This window comes from Sus scrofa, chromosome 6, assembly GCF_054392235.1.
Source record: "Sus scrofa isolate SSC_HxYL_T2T_F1_AM1 chromosome 6, Sscrofa_HxYL_maternal_Yorkshire_Landrace_v2.0, whole genome shotgun sequence".
NCBI classification, from domain to species: domain Eukaryota; kingdom Metazoa; phylum Chordata; class Mammalia; order Artiodactyla; family Suidae; genus Sus; species Sus scrofa.
Window position 1 is genome coordinate 165,166,537 of NC_139388.1, and position 18,504 is coordinate 165,185,040.

Genomic DNA, 18,504 nt, shown 5'->3' on the forward strand with positions numbered 1-18,504 from the left:
CAGATATGAGTGATATCATGTGGTATTTGTCTTTCTCTTTCTGACTTACTTCACTCAGTATGAGAGTCTCTAGTTCCATCCATGTTGCTGCAAATGGCATTATTTTGTTCTTTTTTATGGCTGAGTAGTATTCCATTGTGTATATGTACCACATCTTCCTAGTCCAGTCGTCTGTTAATGGACATTGGGTTGTTTCCATGTCTTGACTGTTGTGCATAGAGCTGCAATGAACATGCAGATGCATGTGTTTTTAAGGAAAGTTTTGTCTGGATATATGCCCAAGAGTGGGATGGCTGGGTCATATGGTAGTTCTATGTATAGATTTCTAAGGTACCTCCACACTGTTCCCCAAATAAACAAAATAAGAAATGAAAAAGGAGAAATCACAAGGGATGCTGCATGAATATTTCTCCTTTAAAAAAATGAACCGTGTAATTTTGGATCCTGCCACTGACAGGGTGGTAGTCATGTGAGCAATACCACACAGACTATTTTTCCTGATTCCATTTAGGCTTTCCTTTCAACAATTTGCGCCCATGAAGGTATTCTGACTTATTTTTCAAAAATAAGTCTCATTAAAACAGCCAGCCTCTTAGAACTCAAAAGTTTGGTTATTCCCATAGGACCAAATGCACTTAAACTTTTATAGCAGTTAATCTTACAATTTTATGCTTAGTGGCTATGCTCATTTTCCCAGAAAACAATAAGTAGGGGCCCAAGTTTAATCTTGTTTGGCATATGGTAGATATTCAATAACAGTTAAAAGAATGAAATAATACATAGTCATACAGTAATTATATATTTAAGGCAACTTTTAGAGAAATTAAAAACTTAAGATACAAATCAACGTCTACTTACAAACTTTGACTTAAGTTTTTGTCAACTAAATATGAATTCTTAGAGTGAAAGACCATCTAACTTTCAGACTGGTTTAAATTGCAAGCCAGGAATTTCTCATCAACTGTCTATAGTTGTTACTGTAATCTAGCTCAAGACTTTTGACAGTTCTCAAGATAAGCAGAGTCAGAGTGTTCTATTGTCTTTTTAACAGTTGTCGTCAGCTTTCTCAGTAACAGGAGCTTCTGCTTCCTCTCTTCTCCCACAAAGCAGAAGCTAGCAGAGAAAGCAGAGCTGTGTTGTTAAAAATGCCATTCAGAGTTCAAAAAAGCACAGCTCAGAAATCTTTAGGGACTCCCATTGCCTGTATATTAAAAATCTATATGTCTTTACCTAGTACTGAAGTTCTTTTATAATCTTACCCTTATCTATCATTCAAGCTTTATTTCGTCACATATAATCCCTCCATCTTAGATAAAATTAGTCTACTATCTAGAATTTTCTCACCCCTCTGGTTTCTTTTTTCTTTTTTATTAATTTTTTGTCATGGTGAAATATACATAGCATAAAGTTGACCATTCTTAAGCATGGAGATCAGTGGTATAGGTGTATTTACACTGTTATGCAGCTATCACCACTCTTCATCTCCAAAACATTATCATTCCTAACTAAATGATTTAATTGAAATTGATATCAACTTAATATAATTTGTATACAAAATTCTACTCCTGTAACCCTATTATTTCCACTTTATGTTGTTGATGTCATAAATTATCTTTATCCATATGTATCAACTAATATAGATTTATTACTATATTCATGCATTTGTCTTAAATCTTACTGAAAATATAAAGGGGTGTTGTAAACTAAAATTATGACAATACTGATTTTTGGTTTTTTCTGTGCATCTGTCTTCACTGGATATCTTTACATCTTCATATGGCTTTAAGTTATGGTCTAGTAGCCTCCTTTCATTTCAACCTGAAGGACTCTCTTTAGCATTTCTTATAGCACAGGTCTAATGGTAATAAAATCTCCAGCTTTTGTTTATCTGGGAATATCTTAATTTCTCCCTCATTTTTGAAGGACAGTTTTGCCAGATAGAGTATTTTCAGTTGACAGGTTTTTTTGTTGTTGTTGTCTTTTACTTTCAGCATTTAAAATATGTCATCCTACTGCTTCTGGCCTTCAGAATTTCTACTGAGAAATCCACTGATAACCATTTTGCTGATCCCTCGTGCATGAACAGTCTTTTCTTACTGCTTTCGAGATTCTGTCGTTATCTTTCAACAATTTGATTATGATTGTCTCAGTGTGGGTTTCTTTGAGTTTTCCTGCTTGGAATTCATTTAGCTTCCTGGGTAGATTTGTGTATTTTATCAAATTTGGGAAGTTTTCTTCCTGGCTTACCTCTTAGTCGCCATTTTGCTGACATGCTCTTTGTTTTCTTGCATAAGCTCCTTGCATTTGATGTGCCATTTTTCTACCCAACATTCCTTCTTTTCTTTAAGGCTTACCCGAAGTCTCATCTCCTTCACAAAGCATTCTCAGGCTGGAATAATTTCTTTTGAAATACCGTATGATAACATACCACTTAGTCTGCACAGCTTTTTTTTTTGCAGTTATGATCCTGTCTTCACTGATCCCAAAGAAGCCTATTCTGACCCTCTCCAGGGAAGTAGGTACCCATCTTCTGTGTTTCCAGAGCACCATGTACTTACCTGTGATAGCACACAGTACACTGAATTGTAATTATCCTTTTATGTTTTCCTGCCCAACCCCTCACATATGCTTACTGGCAAGTTCCTATCTCATTGTTTTTTGTATCCCTAAAGTGTAGCAGTGGCAGGTATGTAGTAGAATTCAGTATTTGTATGTTAAACCAATAGGTAGGTCTTAAAGTTGCATAAGGATATATTTGGTTCCATTGTGTATTTTCTTTTTCACTCCTCACAACAATCCTCACATATGTTATGTAAGGTAGATATTATCTTCAGTTTGCTTTGAGGAACTGGCTCGTGTGCTTGTGGAGCTGGCGACTCTAAAATCTGTAGAATAGGCTGATAGTCTTGGAGGTTGAGGCCAGAGTTGATGAGCTCAAGTCTGAAGACAGTCTGGAAATAGAATTGCCTCTTTCTTGGGGGAACCCTTAGTTTTTTTCTCTTAAGGCCTTAAACTTGGATGAGGCCCACCACACGATAGAGAGTATCTACTTTACTCAAATTAACATTTACTGATTTAAATGTTAATTTTACCTGAATACCTCCACAGCAGCATCCAGACTGGTGTTTGACCAAATATCTGAGTATCATGGCCTAGACAAGTTAATACATAAAAGTAGCTATCATAGAGGGTGATAAGAGCCAGGGCTTAAGCCCTACCTGGTGTTCTCTTGTGGTGCAGTAGGTTAAGATTCTGGTATTGTCACTGCAGCTGCTGTGGTGTGGGGTTGATCTCTGGCCCAGCAACTTTTATATGCCATGGGCACAGCCAGAAAAAAAAGAAAAAAAAAGCCTCTCTCTTCCCTGCATTTCACCGCAGCGTCTTTGTGTAAAAATTGTATTCTTCTTTAGACTGACAACAAATGGCAACAATACCTAGATGCATGTTTGTCTTTTTTCATCATTTCATAAGAATGATTTTTCTTAAGAATGAATGAGACAATCCATGTAAAGTACTTATCACTTAATACCTATCATGTAGTAAACACTTAATAAGTGCTGGTTTCTATAATAATTATTGTCAGTAGTAGTCGTAGTAGTAGCCATGATAGTGGTAATAATGATTTTTCCATTAATTCCAAATAAAGGCATCCTAGATAAAGATTTCAACTGCCTTGGCTTTGGTCCTGGGCCCAGTTTTGAGGTAATCCCATAATTATGAAGTTGGGAACTGTGCTGGTTAAGTTTTGATCAGGAGCTTATCCCTGGCCAGTTATTGCTCAGAGAGGTTGAGTCCGTAAAAAGGTGGCATCTTCCACTTGAACTATAAGGGTAGGAAGATAATAGAGAAAGAGAAGCAGTCTCCTAAAAGATGGATCGCTGAGTCCTAGGAGAGGGGTGGGTCAGCCACAACAAATAGCTGTTGCTCAGTGATTCAACAAAGATGACCTGTGATGGAGCCAGTATTTGAATTCTGGCCTGTTTTACTCTGAGTCTTATGTTTTGAAAACTATGTAATGAGTTGCTAAAAGTAGAAGGTGGTTATTTTGAGTTATTTAGACAAGATTAATGTTTTATAGACTTTTTGTACCCCATAATTCCTTTTAGCAAATTTAAAGATTACTCCATCAATATTATTTAAAATTCTGAGTAATGGTAATATTGAGTAAAGCAAAACCATAGCATAGGCTTAAAGCCTGCCTTTTTTTAAAAAATTACATGATACACATTTCACCTTGCATATCTTAAGACCTTAGGTAGAGATATTAGCATCTGCATAGTAAAAACTGATATTGAAGCCTGAACAGTCATGTGACTTAACAAGAGTCAGAAAAGTTATTTCATGGCAGAGCTAGATTAGAATCTAGGTCTCCAGTTTTTAGTCCCATTTTTCTTGTTGTCCATAAGACGCAGGTGCTGAAGACTACATAATAATGGTGTACTTTTGGAGTTCCCATTGTGGCGCAGTGGTTAACGAATCCGACTAGGAACCATGAGGTTGCGGGTTCGATCCCTGCCCTTGCTCAGTGGGTTAAGGATCTGGCATTGCCGTGAGTTGTGGTGTAGGTCGCAGACATGGCTTGGATCCCGCATTGCTGTGGATCTGGTGTAGGCCGGCAGCTACAGCTCCGATTAGACCCCTAGCCTGGGAACCTCCATGTGCTGTGGGAGCGGCCCTAAAAATGGCAAAAAGACAAAAAAAATTAATAATAATAATAAAAAAGGCGTACTTTTCTGTGTTTGCTTGTCGGATTTATTTCCAGTTAAAGCTATTCAATAATAAGAACACTTTTAGGGTTAAATGTACCCCAAAGGATTTTTATAAATTTCAGGATTGTTTAGAAAAATATACTGGAAGTTTAGCTTGGGCTTTGCTTTTCTTGCTTGTTCAGGTAAATACTAGGTTCTCGGAATCAGAAGAGTCATTTTTTGAACATGAGAGAGCTCTCTCTGGCCTTTCTTTCTGGCTTGGGTATTTGTGGATTCTTCGGATGTGCCATCATCTGGGGAGTGAGCAGGGCCAGAGAGAGAGTCTCAGACGGAAGGTGTGTAGGATCATGTCCCTATTCTCAAAGTTAGTAAGCTGAAGGCAGTAGCTTTTCCTGATATCCCAGCTGAGCAGCGTTTTGGGCAAAATGCTTACACACCTGTCTTTGAGATATATATTATGTCTGTCTTATCCACATATATTGATAGGCACCTTAGGAAACTACATCTAACCACACAGAATCTTGCAAAGAATTAAGTTGTAAAATTACTGATAATAAACAGAATGCTTGAACAATCATGTATTGGATGTATATCCATCACTTTTAGAAAAAATGTACCTTTTGTTTGAAAGAGAGGAGAACGTAAGGAGTGTGGCCAAACATTGTTATGTAAATGTGTGTTTAGATATATCTGCTGGCCTGCAATGAGAAGGACAGCTGTGGAGGCTAACAGTCAGTGGAATACCACAGAATAACAATTTAGCATCTCCAAAATGATCATTGAATGAGAAAATTATTTGATTTTCAGTCTGATTTATAGGTCAGATTTTCATTCATAATATTTTTTATAGAAAGTATAACTATTCGTTTTACTATTCTTAAAGATTTCTATTTAGTAATACATGTTATAGTACTTGGTTTTGATAATAAAAGAAGTTATTATGAGAGCACAATCTTACTGGATAAAAGTAGATTGAAAATTTAATTGATCTCGGACTAAGATAAATCAATCCCTAAATATTCCCATATTTTATTTAGTTGGGAATAATCTTTAGGATGTTTGAAGACATCACCACCGCTCCCCACCCCTCCAACACCCAAAATCATGAAGAGAAATTTGTACTTTCTAAGCTTCCTGCATTTTACCCAAACAATAGACTTTATTTGCTGGTTAGAGCTGACAGTCCTTTGCAGTCTTTTTTCACTAAGTGGGCTTCCTTCTTTTTCTCTCCCAGTCTTGTGTCTTGGCTGTGCTAAGTCAGCTCACTGCCTTCCTGCAACCCTGTTTTCCTGTGTTCACACTTGATCTTCTGAACAGATACTCTCAGTAACAGGAATGAACAGCAAAGCAGAAAGGATTGAATGCAGACATGCACATTAGGGTGTGGAATTTTGGTCTGTGATACAATGCAGCGTTTTCTGTTTTTGTTAAATCTACTGTCAGAAATGAGGAGCTGAGTTGATGATGACCTTGTATGGAATGCCTCTGAGGATGGGTTGGAGGAGGGGGCTTCTTTTTCATGTGACTGATCTTTGACTTGCTGCAGTAGGACTGAAAACACTCTTCTGCTCACATAATGAGGAAAGAAAAAATTTTCTGGTTTGAACTTGCAGAATTTGTCAAGTATATTCAGGTTTTTCTTCCTGTGTTTTTCTATTTTTCAATTTTGCCTAATTTTATAAGGGTTGGAAGTGGGGCGTGACCTTTGCATAATAAGTAGATTGAGGTATGGGAGTACTGAGCTGCAACAGTGATTCGCTTGGTAGGAGAATGTTTGAAATCTCCACAACATCTTGACCAACATTTTGACCCATGTGATGAAGCCATCTCAAGTGTTTAAAGTAAAGTAACAGTATACAAATGCTTTGTTACTGTACTTTTTTTTCTCCCATACAAATCTTAAGAACATTGCACCTACATATCCAAAACAAGTTGAGTTTTGTCTGTATTTAAAATCTCACCTTATGGAGTTCCCATCGTGGCTCAGTGGTTAACGAATCCGACTAGGAACCATGAGGTTGTGGGTTCGATCCCTGGCCTTGCTCAGTGGGCTAAGGATCCGGCGTTGCTGTGAGCTGTGGTGAAGATTGCAGACGCGGCTTGGATCCCGCGTTGCTGTGGCTCTGGCCTAGGCTGGTGGCTACAGCTCCAATTAGACCCCTAGCCTGGGAACCTCCACATGCTGAGGGAGTGGTCCAAGAAAATGGCAAAAAAAAAAAAAATAAATAAATAAATAAATAAAATCTCACCTTAAAAAGATGAGAAATATAAATGTAGCATGCAGCTGTCTCTTAAATATGTCCTTTGGTATAATTTTCTCACTTTTATACCTCAGCTTAATGGAGCCTGAGCTTGGCTTTGGGTTATGTTTGGGACAAAACTGAAATACAGTCATGAAGCTCTTAGAAGAAACTCTATAGTACTAGTCTGGAGAACTTCTTGAATGCTGCCGCCCTCCTTCATGATGCCGCCTTTTACCTATCCCCCACCTCAGAAATGTATTGCTATAGAATTCTACGGCTTTTTCTCTTATTTTGTGGAAAAGAAAAGAAAGTAAAGGGAGAAGTGTGTGGGTGAGTGGGATGGGAAGAGATTTCAATATAAATGAGCATTTAAATTTATTACATAAAAAAAAAAAACCTGTTTTGTAATTCTGAATCTAAGTTTGCTTAAGATTCATTCACTAGGAATCCAGCGCTTATGGAAGCACATAAGATTTTAGATGAGTGTCCAAGTAAAAGTGGATCCTAGCATGTTTGATCTGAGGAATAGAGATAAATGCTGATGATTCTTTTTTAGTATACATTGTTTTATATATTTGATCAGTTGGTATTGATAGGTGGTCCTAAAATAGCTTTTGAGCAGATGTGATGTTTAGTAGAGCAAATGGCCTGTGCATTGACAATCTTTTCTATTTTCTCTGCTGTTTCATTCTAAAATTGGTGTTCACAAGTGATTTAAGGGGAAATTAACACTTCAGTAAATGTTCTTTTCCTTAATATTGTTGACTGTTTCTCTTAGCCATTTTCATTTCACTTGACAGTGGTACTTAAGGGTTAAGCTTATAGAGCTGATGCAACCCCTCCTTTTTTTCACCAGCAATTTTCATTGGACAGCATTTCCATAGCAACAGTGAGATCAGAGAAACCTGAGTGTTTCATTGATTATTTTTCTCCTCTTCCTTTTTTAATCTATTCTCTTTTCACCACATTTTAGTGAGAAAGCGATTTTTTTTTTTTACAAACAGAGCTTATATTGATTTCTATTCCATAAATAATTAAAAGAGGGTAGAAAAATCTGCCCTGCATTTAAAAATTGAATGTTTCACTATGTATTTAAAAAGCGATTCAGGATTAGGAGGATGGATAAGCATACCGGCTGTAGCTGATGTTCTCAAATATTCTTGCATTGTTTGCTGGTCTTCTAGGGAAAAGAATAATGTGGAACAGGACCTTAAGGAAAAAGAAGATACTATTAAACAGAGAACAAGCGAGGTTCAGGTATGTGAACTATAACATTCAGTGTTCTGTTTCTGATTTAGGAGGATTATTTTAATTGTATGGGGTCATTTACTATGTGACGGTTGTGGTGTTGATGAGTAGGTCAAGGGAATACCTATTATTTATGTGATATAAATATTTATCTTTTGCAGAATGATTATTTCTCACCTAATTCTGGCCTGCAAAGATTACACTACAATGATAAAGCAGTATTTTTTGACATAAATTTCTAGTTTTTAAAGTATTTTAGGATGATATTTATCTACATATTATATCCTTAAAGGTTCAGTTTGAATGACTTACGATATAAATATTATTACACCAGTGAAATTAAATGAGTGAAATCATCATCATCATCATCATCATGAAAACGCAAATTGCTTTTTCATGGATGTGAGATTTTGTTCGCTGGTGGACCTAGTGTTATGAGACGCTCTCTCATAATACTGTCAGGGCAGGAAACGTTATGGAACAATTTAAAATAGCCTTTTATAAGTTGCTTAGTAGCCAGGATATCTTAAACTTTGGCATAAAGAGATTTAATTTATTTTCACTATGTGCAGTGTTAAAGTAGCTTCATTTTACAAATGGGAAAGGACAATAAAACCTCAGTTTCTGATTGGGAAATGGCACAAAAGAGGTGCTTCAAACATTAAAAATATAGAAAATTGGGCAGCGTTGCATTTAGAGCAATAAGCAATGCATGTGACCATGTTATTGGGGCACCGTTTCTTGAATGCTGCACCAGCACATACAGGATGTTGGATGTCGAAGCACTGATAGCAGTTGCCAGTAAGGGCTCATAGATGGGCATTTCTTAACATGTTACTTGTATGTTGGATTTCTTTGTCCTGGTAGTTTCCAATAGACGAAAGCTCTGAAATTGTTAGATCCATGATTTTGTTTTCATGTAGCACATTCACCAGAGATTGTCTATCAGGTGGACTGTGGTAGGGTGGGGGAAATGATTTATTGAGAGATTGAGGAAGAAGCCACAGGGAGAGAGAGACTTCTGTTAGAAGTTCATTCTGCTATTGCACTTAAATGTGTATATATTGGAATTTTTGATGCAAAGTCAGGAGACCATCACTAAGATATTTTTCTTTGTGTTAGTAACACAGGGACTAGTTGCCTCAATTACATTATTTTTGTGCAATTTTTGAGCTTCCTGAGAAATGCAAAAGAGTCATATCGACCTTAAGCAGTTGTTGCTGAAAATAGCTTTAAGAATGGAAGATAAAATCATCTAGAGAAGTTTTCTCAATCTGGATAGAGATAGTTACTGATACAATATTGGACAGCTTCTAAATTTAGTCAGATAATGTTTGAAAGTACAAAGATTTTTTACAGTAGACAATATTTTATTATTTGTAAAACAATCTATGGGTTTTCACTACTACATCTTTTGAGGATGTGACTTTTAAATAGCCAATTTGGAAGAACACTAAAATTTGCATCATTTTTTTCAGGCTAATTGACCTGTCCTTGAATATTTGATTTCTTGTATTTATAGAAGTTTTGTTACAGTTAAAATTTCTTTGTTGTATGTTTGTCCTTCTTTACTTAGTGGTGATGGTAAGGTATATGTCTAGTTTTAAGCTTTGCTGAATCCAAAACATATGTTTGGCAGAGGAAGTCTAAATTGTTGAATTTTTTTGCATAAGGTGCTGTAAGTAGAAGGTGTCTTAGAGCATGGGTAGTACAGGCCGGGTTGTAGTGGTTGAGCATAAAGTTCGTTGGAAAAGAACACTGGATTAAAGCTTTGCATTAGTAGATTCATTACTCATACCAGCTGAGTACAGGTATCTTTGTATTATCCATGGTAGTGAATGAAGACACTAGACTAAGAATGACATGGGTAATTGACACTGACGAGTAATTAAAACTTTTCAGTTCAATGATTATTTTCAATTTTCTGAAGCAGGACAACTTACCTGAAGGTGGTAATAAGTATATTTCATCACTTATTGGGTTAACTTTGATTTACCCATTGGTAATAAGGCACAGACTGGGAATAACACAGGTAATTAAGATCTGTAACTGACTTCAACTCCTAGTGCTTATTTTCTGATTTCTCTGGCAGAAGGCATTCTACTAAAGCTTATTAATAAATATAAAGAATTATATTTGTTGCATTTATCTTAAACATAATTAATAAATTTCAGAATCAAAGAACTTCAGTGTTTCTTTTTGATACCACTTTCTAATGTAGGTGCTAATGAAAAATGCCAAAATGAAGGTGTCGGGTGACAGAAGGGAACTTTGACCTATCAATAAGTGTCTGTCTGTCTGCCTCATCCAAACGTGGCTTTCCTAAGTGTCCTCCTTTTCTCCATGTTTATAAAGTCAGATAGTGATTATGTAAGCTCATATCTCAAGCAGAGAAACCAGACTTTTGAGCCTCTTTAGATGTGACCCAAGTGTCAAAAGACTAGTTCTTTTTTAACATTTATGTAGATTCTTAATTCAGTTAAAATAGGAAACTACTACATAATTAATTTCTAAATTAATTAATGATCTCCATGAATACCATCTTGAAAACTTAAACAGTTCAGTATTTTTTTTTTCTTGGAGACCAAACCAAGTATTATTTTCAAATTCTGAGATGGGCACTGTTAACTCTTGTGAGATATACTGCTAGTTCATCAAGTTCTATGCAGAAGTTAGGCCCAAAGTGGCCCAAGGGCAGAAAAACCATAAAAGGCCATTCTGTCTCAAATGTTTATGATGTGCACGTCTTACTGTTGTTACAGGGAGAAGGTAGACCCACGTTCTTTCCTACCTTAATCTGCATATGTACAATTTTATTAACATTTTCTTCAGAGTGGTCAACAAATATTTAGGAATTCACCCTCATATGTATGCTTTCATCATTTTAGCATAGACGTTTCTAAGAATGACTTGATATCAGAGAAACTTGAATTCAGTTCCTGGTTTTTGCTCTTTCGAGGTTTGTGATTCTAAGTGAGAAATTTAACCCCTCTACACGTTAGTTTTCTCTTCTGTAACAGGGAAGAGTTTGCTGTAAAGTACCTGAGAGTGATTGTCACAGGCTAAGAGTTCAGTACGTGTTCCAGTTAATAGTATTATTCTACATAAAACTGCTGTCTCCTTGTTACTCTTGATCATCATGCTCCTTCTTCTCTGACTTCTATCTTCACATCAGGCTATCTGCGTATAGCGCTCACCAGTTTTAAAATACTTTTTTTTTTTTTTCCTATTGCTGCCACTCTAGCTCCCGACCTATTTTTCTCAATTTTTGTTCCTTTTGTGGCCCTTTTCCCCCTTCCTATCCTTGCAGAAACGCTATTTATTTTCCTGTTCGCCCATGCTGCTGTGCTTAATTTTTCTCCCCAGACCAGGAATAATCTTAAGGCCAAATCCATTGGTCCTTCCTGCACTAGTTACAGATTTCTTGGCTTGCATTCTCCTACATAGTCGTAGCCCTGCCTACCTCTCTGACCCCTTGCTTCTGTTGCCTCTGCCATGGATGGACAGACATACTTCCCACTCACCCTCTGTCTTTTTTTCAATACCCCTGTCATCCATATTCTGATGACTCCCAAATATTTACCAAGCCCTTACTTAACTCTCTTGAGTTCAGTCTCACATCTCTGGTTAGGCATTTTGATGTTTATCATTTCAAAGCCAATATGACTAAAATGAGTCCCATATTGTTGAAAAAATTGGCTTCAGGATTTGAACTTCCCTATTTGTCAAGCGTATTTCTTTCTATTACTGCTGCCCTTATCACCTAACATCTGAAAATTTGAAAGTGTAAGTGCTTACTCCACTGAAATTTTTCAAGTTGTAAGTGTTTACTCCATCATTTTCTTGCCTTCTTTCTAAACCAGTTTTAGTATCGTGAGTCTCAGATGTGAAAATCTGTACTGCTGCCCACTGCCTCTGTTAATAGTGGGAGGATGTCATACCTCATGGGAATATTGAAAGTGGAAAAAAAGATAAAATAGAGACCACACTCCTATAGTACTTAGTTTTTGATTGTCTGTCTCTGAACTGTGTGCCATATATTCTCTTCCTTATTCCCACCTTTTGCTGTTGCAGTCTAGAATATTCCCTGCTTCCCTGCTCTTGTGAATTCTACCCATGCCTTAACATCTAGCTCAAATCTCAACACTTCTCTAAACTTTCCCTTCTCTATATCCCCGTAGTCTACATCTGTCTTTCCTGTGTTGAAACTCCCAGAGGAGTGTGTATCCACTTATATGGCACGTCTAGCGTATTATCTTAGTATACTAGTTTAGTATGTATGTTACAGATTCCAGCTTCTTACAGCCTATATTGTGAGCTCCTTAAGCTTAGAAATTGTACCTTGGATCAGATCTTTCACTATATATAGTAATATATTCTTAGATGGAGGTAAATTTAAGGAAGCTATTGACAGTAGAAATGAATAGACTTTAATTTTGTGCATGAAATTAAAAATAGGAGAAGATACATCCAGAAAGCACAGGCAGAAAGGATTGGGAGCACAGTTGGTATTGCAAAGAGTCAGACTTTTCCATATTGTTCATACTACCTTCGTGAAAGAGAAGCTCCCAATTATTTATACTTTATCAATAAATATTTAGTAGTTTATAGTAATTGCCCATGTTTTTTTTTTTTAAATGTTAATTCACTTAGTTTTTTTTTTTTTCCTAGATGAAAAGGGATGACTTATTTTGGGTGGAAATAAAATTAGATACATGAGCTCAACATTCTTTTTCTAGTGATAATGCTCTTAGAACATGCTGAGAAGCATATGATTGAGCAATAACAGCAGGCTGTTAGGGAGTTTTTCTAACACCTACCCTAGTTTAATAGACTCCCTCTCTCTGGTCTTCGTTTTTTATTTTTTATTTTGGTCTTTTTGTCTTTTTAGGGCCGCACCTGCGGCATATGGACGTTCCCAGGCTAGGGATAAGTCGGAGCTGCAGCTGCCAGCCTACACCACAGCAACACAGGATCTGAGCTGTGTCTGCATCTACACCACAACTCACGGCAATGCTGGATCCTTGACCCACTGAGTGAAGCCAGGGATCAGACCTGCTTCCTCATGGATGCTAGTCGGGTTTGTTAGCCACTGAGCCATGACGGGAACGCCCTCTCTCTGGTCTTTGACTTAAACATCTTGCTCTATAGTTGGTCCTATTTTATATTAAGAGTATTCCTATAACTTCCATTTGAGAATTAGGCCAACATAACTAAATGTACCTGATTATTTCTAGTTTTTGGATTAGTGTATAGAACTTTTAAAAAAATCAATTGAATCATTAGCATTTTCTGTAAGATTACCAAAATACTTAGAATTCCCCTTATTCTCTTTAATAATTCTTTAGGTATGGATATATACTAGTGTATTGTTATAGATATACTATACCTATGCTTTGGGGGTTTTTTTGTTTTTGTTTTTTGCTTTTTTTTGACGGGCTCCAGGGAGCCCTCACCTACAGCATATGGAAGTTCCCAGGCTAGGAGTTGAATCAGAGCTGCAGCTGCCGGCCTACATTGCAGCCACGGCAACCCTGGATCTGAGCCCAGTCGGCGACCTACATCACAGCTCATGGCAGTGCTAGATCCTTAACCTACTGAGGCCAGGGCTTGAACCCACATCGTCATGGATACCAGTTGGGTTTGTTACCACCAAGCTACACCAGGAACTCCTGCTTTGGCTTTCTTAAGTAACAGTTTTATTCATAAGTTACTGTCCTTTTTGTTTATTTTTTACTCACTTAAATTTTATTTCCACTACCCCCCATAGTGCTTCATGAAGTGTGGAGGGATGGGGCAAGCTTATAATTTTCTTTAACTTGTTTAATTTCTAGAAAATAGGACATTTTCCTTGAAATTTATTTTTACCAAGATCCCAGGGCAAGGATCCCTTCATTCCTGGAGGAGGAACCTTGGGTGAGGCTTGCTTTGGTGTTTTTCTTAAACAAACCTTGGCAATGCATTACAGTAGTCTTGTTCACTGTATCCTTGCCATTTGCTCACTGCTGCTGTCCTCCTTTCTTTTGCTGTTAATGGTACAGGTGGGCAAGTAGAGCATGATCAGGGAAAATAGAGCATAACTAGGAAGGCATCTGCAAATGTCTTTACTCGTCCGCGTAGTGGGGTGGTATTCGATGGTGCCGAGGTTGTACACTAATTCAGGAAAGCATTTTCCCAAAGGGTTACCTTAAGGGTAAAAGAAAACTACAGCCCTAGTTTAGTGTAAAGCACTCTTTGCTAAGAGAATCTGCAACTGCCCTAGTCAAGGGTTAATAGGTAGGGGTCAGGGAGGGAAGGTACATCTGTTGCCTTCATTTAGTCTCAGGATAAACAAATCTGTACCGAAATAAAATAGCCAATATCTGGATATGAAATTTTTGTGAAAATTGCATTACAAGGAGTCGTAGCCTTATCAAATAATTTTACAGTGAAATTTGATTCTTATTCTTGTCAGCATGTATGTTTGCATCTGTTCATTTTTATTTTGTGCAGTTGAATAATACTAAGTTTGCTTACTGAAGAAGACCTTTGTGTGTATGGATTAGTGTTGGAATTTTTTTAAAGATCTTTTTCATATTTAGAGTAGATGTAGAGAAACATTAGTTATAATTAATTTTAATATGGACCTCTACCCAGCTTAAAATATATCACCAATGTGAGGTATTTTCTCAATAACTTTTCCCTTAAGGCCTGTACTTTTGTGTTACTATGTAGATTTTTACTGCAGCTAAGAAGCAAGGTTGGGAAATTTGAATGAATGTGTTTGCTCTTTGGAAGAGAAAGGGCAGGAATGAATAAATATTATATTGGCTTGCTTATTCCCTTTCCTTTTGCATAAACCTATTTTCTAGGCTCACTAAAAATATGAGTTTTGAAAACTGGTTCATTTTTATTAAAGGAAACCAGCATTGAATCTACTATTGGTACTTCTTACATAAGAATTCAGTCATGTCAGACTATTTATATACTGGGATGAAACCATGAGAGATATGTGATACTTTAAAAACTGCAAACTTGACATTTTCTGATTATAAAAGTAATATGGGTCCATAGTAAACTTGTAAAATAAAGAAAAATATAAATAGAAATCCCACAATTTTACATTTCATGAACCCATTGAAGGGAAAGAAAAAATTTTTCCAAGATCCTTAAAAAATGCTTTTTGGACCAACATTATCATTATGTATTAACTATATAATAATTTTATGAACAGAGTACTGTCAATAGATTATTTTCCCAAATATAAAATTACTTCAGGAGTTCCCGCTGTGGCACAGCGGGGTAAAAATCCAACTGAAGTGGCTTAGATTACTGCAGAGGTTCAAGTTCAACCTCTGGCCTGGTGCGGTGGATTAAAGGATCCAGCAATACCACAGTTGTGGTGTAGCTCGCAGTTGTGGCTCGAATTCCATCTCTGGTCCAGGAACTTCCATGTGCTGCAGGTGCGGCCATTAAAAAAATTACATTTGAATCATGAGAATTTTTCAGAGCACGGTCGTTTTTCAAGCTACTTGGTTAAAGTGAAGCTCTCATTCTGCTTTCCTGAAGAGTAAGAAGAGTGTATATAGTATAATGTAAAAAAAAAATAGATAAGTTTAAAACATAAGAAAGGTCTGTATGACCACAGTGACATGCCAAAGCAGTAAAGATTATTTCCTTATAATGGGAAATTTTAAATGTCAAATCAGTTTTGGTCTATAGACTGTACCAATATTGAATCCCTATAGAAATTTAGATATTAATTTAACAAAAACATTTTTATAGGTCAGTTTGAATATAGTTGTAATATTTTTTTCTAGTTTAAATGCAGAATGAAACTTTTCATAGTATGCTGAGAGAATGTACAGGCCTTTCTGTCAGCCTTAGGCACATGTCCTAATAATTTCTCCCAGATACTAGAATCCTTGCGATAGTTACAAATCATTGCCTAATTAATTAAACATGCTAAGCATTGTCCTAGGTTGTGGAACCTCTAAGAAAGATGAGGCATTGGCCCTGTCCTTCAGCAGTGTATCATTTAGAGATAACTGTAATACAGTGGAGTAATAATAGAGGTTGGGTACAAACTGCTGTAAGAGCACAGGTAAAGGAAACTCAGGGTGGTCAGAGGAAACTAAATTTGGCTGCACCTTGAAGAATGAAAAGTAAACTTCTAGGTAGCAGTGCTGTGGAAAGGCATTCAAGGCAGAGCAGATGGCCTAAGGAAGGGCACAGGGACATTGAAGTATACTTTTGATTGGAGAAAGAAGAGGGTCTGCTGAAGAGGGGGCACAGGTAAACATGAGGAGAAGAAGGCAGTAGACGAGGAAGGATAACATGGGTCCCAGAATTGAAGGTTCTAATGTATCTTGTAGCCTGTTTTACCTTGTCCTTTAGCTAAGAGGAAACTATCATATATTTTTGAAATAGAGTGATTAACAAAAATCTCCTTTGCAGTGAGTTATTTTTTTTAAGAAAATTGGACATTTGGAGTAGGAAGAAACAAGGCAGAAAAAGCAAATTATGAATCAAGGGAGGGACAATGAAAACTAGTATGTATTTATTGAGAGCCAGTGCCAGGTGCATATCTAAGCTGTATCTCCTTTTGAGTGTGCATCAGTTAACAGTGTAGACAAGGTTAAAAACTTAGGCATGAAAAAAATTTAGGCATGCTGGTAAATTAATGATAAAGTCGTAGCAGAATTTACCATTATGAACCTATAATCACTTAGACTTAATGTAATGTTAGCCCAGGAAGAGTCTTTTATTATCATCCATTGTGTTGGGCCTTTTAAGGGAATTTTTAAAGGAAAGCAGCATGGTGGTAGTTGTACTTTTAAATTAATCTGCTGGTTGAGCAGAATATAACATAAAAAGCAAATTATTAAAAACATTATTCATAAAGTTAAAAAAGAAAAACATTGTTCAGTGTTTTATTTAATCATTCAAGCATCTACATATATTTGAAAAATAGTGGCACACGTGTGAGACATTTAGTCTACAGACAATAGATAGCATAGTATATAGCAGAGCTCAGACTCTGGAATCAGAACCTAGTTTGAATCTATTACCTGTTGACTATAACTTTTAACAAGTTACTTGCTCATCTGGGCTTCAGTTTTCTTAAATGTAAAATGTGAATAATGATAGTACCTACCTCATAGATTTGTCATGTGAGTTATAAATCAGTTAATATTTGTAAAGATCCTGTAACAGTATCCAGCACATTGTAAGGGCTTTTGAAAATGTTTGCTATCATGATGATGATAATGCTACCTTGTATAAATCATGCTATAATTCAGAGACCTTCTTCTGATAAGTTTTTCTTCTTGTCTTAGTTCTTATTCTGATGCATGATCATTGGGGCCTTTGAATAGTATGTTATCTTTAAAATACTGTTACCATTAGAAATTTGTGTTCACAGTTTTACTTCACCCTCTCTGAGGTCTCTGCCCACCTCTTGTGGACAAGCCTTATCAGTCCATTCTTCTTTCTCATGTATGGTTCCTGGAGAGAATCAAGTCCTAATTCCGGATGAAATCCTTTATGTATAATGAATTAACCTCGCTCCTGTGCATCTGCAGTGATACTAGTAATGTACCGTTCTTCAGAGAACTGGGAAAATAGTCCCTCAGATGATTTTCTGTGGTTCAGATGAGGAACCCCAATTGGAGGATATGTAAATCAAGCCATCTTGGCTGCTGTGTTTCATGGTAGTATCATAATGGCAGTAGTTGCTTTCATCTTTCTCCCAAGTCTCCTTTTTTTTTTTTTTTTTTTTTTTTGCTTTTTAAGGCCACACCCACAGCATAAGGAAGTTCCCAGGCTAGGGGTCCAATCAGAACTGCAGCTGCTGGCCTATGCCACAGCCACAGCAATGTGGGATCCAAGCCACATCTGTGACCTACACCACAGTTCATGGCAACGCCAGATCCCTGACCCACTGAGTGAGGCCAGGGATCGAACTGGCATCCTCATGGTTACAATTCAGATTCGTTTCCACTGCACCACAACAGGAACTCCTGTATTTTTTTAAAGTAGACTTTATTTTTTATTTTTTTTAAACTTTTTTTTTTTTTTTTTTTTGCTTTTTAGGGCCGCACTCATGGCATATGGAGGTTCCCAGGCTAGGGGTCAAATCGGAGCTACAGCTGCTGGCCTACACCACAGCCACAGCAACACCAGAACCCAGTCGCATCTGTGGCCTATCCCACAGCTTACAGAAATGCCGGATCTTTAAACCACTGAGCGTGGCCAGGGATCGAACCTGTGTCCTCATGGATGCTAGTCAGATTCATTAACCACTGAGGCATGACGGGAACTCC

The 18,504-nt window shown here is 36.9% G+C and overlaps 2 protein-coding genes across 11 annotated transcripts in view; both read left to right on the forward strand.

Moving 5' to 3' along the window:
- RAB3B (RAB3B, member RAS oncogene family) overlaps positions 1–18,504 on the forward strand; it is a 580,278-nt gene that overhangs the window by 533,834 nt on the left and 27,940 nt on the right. The window lies entirely within an intron of this gene.
- Positions 1–18,504, forward strand: part of EPS15 (epidermal growth factor receptor pathway substrate 15) — a 136,258-nt gene that overhangs the window by 75,975 nt on the left and 41,779 nt on the right. For all 10 annotated transcript variants that reach the window (XR_014808272.1, XR_014808273.1, XM_013999405.3 and 7 more), the window contains exon 13: positions 8,137–8,209. Coding sequence is in view for 8 of the 10 variants with exons in the window: in XM_013999405.3 (XP_013854859.1) it covers positions 8,137–8,209 (73 nt within the window). In the remaining 2 variants the exon portion in view is untranslated. The remainder of the gene's footprint in view (positions 1–8,136; positions 8,210–18,504) is intronic.